Source organism: Teleopsis dalmanni, chromosome 2 (genome assembly GCF_002237135.1).
Source record: "Teleopsis dalmanni isolate 2A chromosome 2, ASM223713v2, whole genome shotgun sequence".
NCBI classification, from domain to species: domain Eukaryota; kingdom Metazoa; phylum Arthropoda; class Insecta; order Diptera; family Diopsidae; genus Teleopsis; species Teleopsis dalmanni.
Genome location: NC_051847.1, coordinates 4,971,530 through 4,979,539, shown reverse-complemented (window position 1 = coordinate 4,979,539; position 8,010 = coordinate 4,971,530). Strand labels below are relative to the sequence as shown.

Below are 8,010 nucleotides of genomic sequence, written 5' to 3'. Positions count from 1 at the left end.
GTAAACTATGGATATTTTTGTAGAGTAAAAGATAAATCTCTATGGTTCAATTAAATACAAAAATGCCTATATCCTCCCTTACGTGAATCTTATTAACCAGTTCTGTTGCGAACATAACTGGCAAGATAACTTATTTGTTTCTTGCGAACTATATTCATGTATTATATATACATATATAATATATATTACACATACAATTTTTAGAGACCTTTTGGCTCATTTCTGTGAGTGGCGCTTAGGGCATAATAGACGCCATTTTTCTCTACCTTCGTTATGTTGAAGTCATGAACATATTTGTAAAGATACTCTAATATATAAAAAATGATATAATAATCATATATATATAAATCATCTGTATCATCTGAAAATTTTATGCCTTATTTTTTTCTTTTGATTAATTTTATACATACATTTTGAATTAAATTTTGCAGTCATTTAATCTCTATGATTATTTATTAAGCATAATGTTTACTAAGAATTTTTAACAAATAAGATGAATTTATTATAATAAGTTAATTGTTGTGATGATATTTTTTTGTTCAAAGTTTTCTTAGTTTCAATATGTACGTCAATATAAAATCACTACTTGGAATTGGTTGAAATTGGTTCAGATTTCTCATCACATGAATTGTCATTGTTATCATCATTACAAGCATCATTGTTATCACCATTGCAAGCATCATTGTTATCATCATTGCAAGCATCATTGCAAGCATCATTGCTATCATCATTGCAAGCATCATTGTTATCATCATTGCAAGCAGCATTGTTATCATGATTGCAAGCATCATTGTTATCATCGTTGCAAGCATCATTGTTATCATCATTGCAAGCATCATTGTTATCATCATTGCAAGCATCATTGTTATCATCATGGCAAGCATCATTGTTATCATCATTATAAGCATCATTCTTATCATCACTGCATGCATCATTGTTATCATCACTGCATGCATCATTGTTATCATCATTGCTATCATAATCGCTATCATCATTGTTATCAGCATTGTTATCATCATTGTTATCATCATTGTTATAAGAATTGCTATCATCATCATCGATATCAGCATCGTTACCATCATTGTTATAATCATTGCTATCATTATCATCATCATCGATATCAGCATCGTTATCATCATTGTTATCATCATTGCTATCGTCATTGTTATCAACATTATTATCATCATTGCTATCATCATTGTTATCATCATTGTTATCATCATTGTTATTATCATTGTTATCATTATTTTGGCGTTCATTTGACGATGCCACACTGATAATTTCAACCGGGTTCTCATTATATTCGTCAACTTTATGTAATTCAATTTCGTTTTGCTCAATTCTAGGTACGGGATATGCAAAGCAGTCCGCAGGCGATGGTAATGATTGTAAAAAGTCAGTTAAGTGCGCTGCAGTCATCAAAGGAAATGGATTACCGGGATTCGGATTCACTGTAAATAGAAATGTTAACTTTGCATATAACTTTGCATATTTTATTTAATAATAAATTAACCTTTTTGAAAGACATTGAATTTATCATTTTCCTTCCATTTTCTACCGAATTCTAGATAAAGCTTAATCTCAAAATCACCAAGCTTAAGAATACTACGTTCTGGGACCCATTCAATATAACTATATTTAATTAAAATATAATATATAAATAGTAGCGAAACTTAAAATATACAATATAATTACTTCTGTCCCTTTATAGCGTAATGTATGTAATATATAATCGAATCATCAGTCTTTGTCATGCAATCCAATATTTCTGCATCATGCACTTCAAGCATATGCAAGTACGCTACCTTTTGTCCTAAATTGTTTAAATTGTTATGAATTGATAAAATAAAAGTATTTTTTAAATAAAATATTCATATAGTACCTATGGTAAATTTGTATCGAGGTTCCATATTGTTTGAAGTTATTCTAAATTATTTTATTAGCACTTAAAACAGTACATCAAGAACGTGTTATCCCGTTGTTATTGAAAGCTACAACCTACAGTGTGTCAGAACACCGATTTGACATCAGCACTGCTTCAACTTAGGAGTTTTATTTAGTACACATTTAAACATTTCTAATGTGATTGTTATATGCTTATCTATTTAACTTTTTTAAGTGATGTTTTTATTATTATTTGATTGAAGTTAAAATTATTATATTGTATTCCTTAGTGTTTTAAAATTTCTTATCTATTCAAAATTATATAGCAGAGGAACTTTAAAAAAATAATGCATACAATACACATATCGACATGCCATGCAAATACACCTCTGGGCCCACATATATACAAAATATAAATAAATATGTTTTCATGATTAGAAAGCAGTTATAGAAAGAGACACTTTCTTAGGTTGACTGCACTGTCAATGTGCAGTTTGACTATAATTTCTCTCCAGATATCAGCTCATGTGCTTTACGCGACAATTACTTTGTTCTTGTAAATCAACTTATATTGTCTGTCTCTAGCTTTATTGTTGCCCTACTTTGCTTTTGTTCTCTTATAAAACATCATGAATATTGAATTCCATTTTATTTAACAGGGGCGTAATTTACTGAAATGTATGAAATTATAAAATTGTGTAATGGTTACTTGTTGAACATATAAACTTAAACATAATGGTAAAATTACTGGCTAGATATATGTAAATTAATTACATATAAGAAAAATGTAAATTATTAATATGAACTTAATACCAATAAATTATTTAATCTAATTAATATTTTTAATCCACCTCTCAAGAACTTCAATGGTTTCTTCTTACATTACTCACATTTCCTCATAATTGACTTAGTCAATAAAGCATTAATATATCACTTACTCATTATATGATGGGGTTAAATGTGATGATTTTCATTCATATATTCCTCTTTAGCTTACCAAAACGAATATTTTGTTTCCAGAACTTATATGGATAATATTAAAATTAATATTAGTTATAATGATCAGAGTTTATAATTTTTTAAAGTTGAAGCGTAGCTCTTAAGTTATATTCTCTAACTGTATTCTGCAGAAAGATAATCTTAAATCTTATAGCTAAAGTAATGTTTAATTGCATATAACTGATTTTAATATGAAGGCAATAAGACAACTAAGTATTTTTATTAATAAGAATTTCGTTTTGTCTCCGATGAATTCTTCCGCAGTTAGGATTGCCGGTCGTAAGAGGCGACTAAAATCACAGAGCCAATCTTGCACTTGTGTTATGGAGTGTAAATGGTAGCGAGTATAGTTTCCACTTGCGACGCCTGACCAGATGTGACATTCTGGTACTACGGGCGATCAGAAAGGCTCGGAGCTTCTGCTGTTCTGACCATATGAGGTCGGACTCGTAGTGGTTGTGGTTGATACCCAAACCTACGCGGGAAGAATAATCAGGTATTTGTTTTATCATTCATTCAGCGTGGAGTTGCGTATTCATACTGGGTGCTACAGCCCACATTGAAGCATAAATTTTAGATGAGTTTTGCATCTAACCAAGATGGAAAATTTGACTAACACACTATCTTCATTGGTACCGGCGGAATAAGGAAGGCTATTCCAATGGGGCGTCGCTTGACGCTTTATATTAAGACGTTGTGCTTTTGAGTACCGTAGTGTTAGGCCTGCAAGGTGATGAATGCTACGTAAAATAACATAGGAAGCTTTTCACCGATGTTGTCAGCATGTTATATGCAATAGCATTGAAGATACATTATACCACAATAAATATATTAAAAAAAAACTACAAATAATTATATCAAAGCACAGAGAATAATAATTTCAATCTTATATATTTCTAATTATATTATAACACTTCCTTACTTACTATATAAATATCTGTCGGGTAATATCTATAATAATATTATATAGAAATAAACGACAGAAGGCTGAAGTTTCAGTTAATATAGCTTCTGTCAGTTGTATTCTTTTTTGTTTTGTAAGTGTAAATTTTTATTATTCTAAAATAAATTAACAGTAGTCCATCAAATATGTTCTTATATTATATTATTAAGTACATTTGTTCTTGAGTACAGTCCCGATTTTCAACAACAACGAGTAGATTTACTTTCAGTTTTCGTATTCTTTTCGTTTTATTTGCTATCTTTGAAAGAACACTAATTTTCGTTTTTAAAAATTTAATTACCTTAGTTTATACTTCGATATTTGTTCTTACGGAAGAGGCAATAAAACTCTGTAAAGTAGGTTCTATACTACTTTTTATTGACGCAACATGGCTTTTAAGCCCAGTTGAGTGCACAATGGACCCCCCTAACAATAATAATAATAATAATACTTCGATATTGATCGCCAATATGTATATCGTATCAGGGTTCCTTAATATGCGCAGTCGACATTCACTGTTCCACATCAAATTCTATCTAACATTCTTAAATGCTAGTTATTTTATGTTTTAGCTAGTCGTTAATTAGCGAATAGTCATCTATTTAAACATTAACATATCTACATGCACTTGCAGAAAAACAACATGCAACAAGTATCTATAAAACATTTTAAAAGTCATTAATATTTTTGGTTAGAGTCTTAGCCATGACTTTTGTCCATTTTTAATTCTGAGAACGAATTTTTGAAAATAAAAAAATTATTGTTTTGCGGTTTTCAAATTCCAATAAAATCAAAATGAATATGCCTAAGAATATGAATTTTAGTAGAGATAACAAATTGGAACACATAAAGTTCAAAATAATGATAGACTTAAAGCATCTAAATTATATATGTGTAAGAATTGCATAACGAAGTAAAAATGCATTTTTTCCACATTCGAAATCAATATAGATTTTGGATGCTGGATTCATTCAGTGTGTGATAAACAATAAGAAGACATTCTCTTATTAAGCAAAGCTTTAGCTTCAGCTCTGCTAGTTTAAAATTGGAACTATAAAAAACTTAATAGTAAAACTCAACTACGAACTAAACTGAACTAGAAGATAATCAAGCTCCATTTGGCACAAATCGAATCTTTGCTAAGATAAAATAACACACATCAAATTGGAGTAAAATTGAAAGTAAAATAAAATGCATTCAACAAGTCATATTATTATTAATTATTATAAACATATTAATGTGTAGCTGGAATATATGTATGTATACCTGCATATTCACATGACTCCATATGTCATGTATTTCTCGGACAGCAGCGACACTGAATTTCAGATACAAATTGCAAGTTGCAATTAGATTTTTGTCATTTATGCTGACAGTAAAATCATCCTTTTACCTTTACTTCTTGTGCTCTCGGCGTGCATCTGCAGCGTGCATGTGTCATATACGAGATGCTGACAAACGCGTGTTGCACAACATTTTTCTGCTCTTGCACTGCAACATCTGAGGCTGAAGATCGGTGAAGCACACTTTTGCGTGCACAATCCGACTATCCGACAATCCGACTGTGCCCTGGGCACAGTAATGCGTTCGTCTGTTTGGCTTTTTGCTGCAATTGTTGCACATGGCGTGTAGCTTTCAGCATTGCTACTCATTTAAAATGAAGATTGTGCTGTGCATCCAGATACTGCCAACTCATTAGTGAAAATGTTAACTTTTATTTTTATATGCGAAGATACAATAACAATTGTACAATAACAATTGTATCTTCGCATTTGATTTTCAACCGCAAGAGCCTTAGCCAGACCCGACTTTAAACAGAATTAGATTTAATTCATTTTTAAATATTGTATCCTATAATAATCGTTGAAAAAGATTTGATTTGTGATTAACAGATATTTACAACTAATAAAATATATATAGGAAAAAATGTTTATAGAATATTATAAAGATGTCTTATGAAACTTGCGTTGAAATTAGTAAAGTAGTCCATCAAACCTTTATTTGATCAAAATTTATTTATTAATAGGCATTCTGTTCTACATTTATTATTATACTTTTATATATACATACCAGAGAACTGCAACGAGTCATAATTTAACACTCAGAGTACACTCATAAAGAACCAAATCTATATGCGTACAAATGTTTTTTTCACACACTACTTACATGCATTCACAATCACCACAGAAATGATTCGTTTCGAATGCCAATGCTAATGAATCAGCTTCACAAGAATGTGAACACATTTCTTAGTAGAGTAGCATAATGGCAAATGATTCATGAATCATAGCATATACTTAGGTGAGTATGAATATACTCATCGAAAATGAATGACTCGGTCAGTCGTAGATTTCCTGAAAATAATATGTGAGCGCTGTTGTTTGCTAAGCAAAAAATTGGCGTGTGTTTATTTGTATGCTTTTGGTGTGTGTTATTGTTGTTAACATTGTAAATGCATATGATTTGTTTGTGTTCTTGAATATTTGATGTGTTTAAAGGGGTTGTTTTAGTAGCAAATTATATACACAGTAAACAACAACAAGCAAATTTTTCAGCAAATAAGGATCTGGATCTTATTTTCTATAGTTCCATCTCTTTTTTTCTCTTTCTTTCTTTCTCTCTCTCTCTCTCTCTCTCGCTATTTCTCTTTCTATCACTGTTTTTCTTTTTTTAAATTTTTACCCTATTATATTATATTAATTGCTATTTGCACTAAATTTTTATTCCAGATGAAGTTTCTATTTAAACTACTTTTTTATTTTATTTTAGAACAATTTTTAGTACATCATATAAGTATATTAATGATTATTTTCGGAACGACCTACTCTCAAGAAGCGAGCAAGAAAATGTGTTCTCTCATTCTTGCCTACTTTCATATCTAGTAGTATGTTATAATAATTTTTTAATATATTTTATTTCACTTAAAGAAATGTTTGCATAACGTCATTTAAATTAAGTGTATTTACATCTTAAAATTATTAGTTTATCATATAATAATTAACCCAGAAATTAAAAGAAAATTGTTGCTGTAACAGATATTTATTGCATATTGTATAATTTTGAGACCTAACATAATCAATGGCTTCTGCTTGATGTGCTTATAGTTCTTGTCTAGTTCAGGCGTTTTAATTATATATTTTACCCCTCAATAGATATGTACTTTAGTTCAAGATCTTAGCAAGTCAATATACTTAGTATCATTTTGTCAAGTTGTATTTTTTTTAGATTATTGAGTTAAGAACTATCATCGAATATAAAAAAACTTAATCGTCATCCTTTACTTTTAATCTTTCGTAACGTGAATGCAACGTTTCGTTTTCCCAAGATTTTGTAATTTTCAACATGTCAATATGCTCTGGTATGGGATTTCTTTTCATGACTTCGTATGGATTTTCTAAATTATTACTATTTTTGGCTATATAATGTTCCTGTAGTTTTTCAAAAGACATATCACGTTCTTTCGTAGGATACATTTTATCATCAATTCTTTCATTTTTTAATTCCATCAATCCATTCGTATCGTAATAGAAATTGTTCATAGGAGCACAGCGTAGAAGTTTCTTCCCCCACGGATTATTTCCATAATCAGGTTGATTAGACTGATTAGATTGATTTGAATTATATCTTATTGCATTGGCAATTAGTTTTTTTACAGCGGCACCATAGCGGGAAGCCATTATGAAAATTTTGATCAAAATAATGGCTTTTCCCTTAATTATTAATGACAAGGTTGAATCACATTTTTTTTTTTGTAAATGACATACAAATAATTCTTTAAGCATTAATATGTTACAAAGGAACAATGCTTACTAACACCGAGAAATATTTTTATTTGAACAAAGTTACAAAGAAGTGGAAAATGTTAAAATTGTAGATTAAGTCGATAAAGCAGTGAGCTGGAACTTTAAGTTTATTGTTACTATTTCTATGGGCACATAGTTCAGACATTAGAACAATGTACTACAATATCAGTTTACGACTCTTTAAAGTTGTTAATGTCTAAGGTTTATAAATGACCCTTCGAATTACCTATTCCCGTATACTCTCTCTCTAGAAGAAGCAGTCAAAGTGTAAATAAGTACCTGATTTGGGTTAGTAACATCCCCAATTATGAGGCATTTATAATCCTTATAGAGGCATCAATAACTTTAAAGAATCGTAAACTGATATTATTTCCTATCTAA

At 29.9% G+C, this 8,010-nt stretch overlaps 1 protein-coding gene across 2 annotated transcripts; it reads right to left on the bottom strand.

Moving 5' to 3' along the window:
• Positions 1-498: 498 nt before the first annotated feature.
• LOC119685693 (probable serine/threonine-protein kinase clkA) lies at positions 499-1,997 on the bottom strand. Of its 2 annotated transcripts, none has more exons than XM_038100050.1 (5): positions 1,883-1,997; positions 1,696-1,813; positions 1,514-1,632; positions 714-1,451; positions 499-641 (listed from the first exon to the last, which is right to left on the bottom strand). In XM_038100050.1, exons 1-5 carry the CDS (start codon positions 1,908-1,910, stop codon positions 583-585), a joined length of 1,062 nt encoding a protein of 353 aa, XP_037955978.1. In that variant the 5' UTR covers positions 1,911-1,997; the 3' UTR covers positions 499-582. The 2 variants fall into 2 exon arrangements, with proteins under 2 accessions (XP_037955978.1, XP_037955979.1); XM_038100051.1 differs by having other exon boundaries at positions 499-648; positions 721-1,451.
• Positions 1,998-8,010: the final 6,013 nt, after the last annotated feature.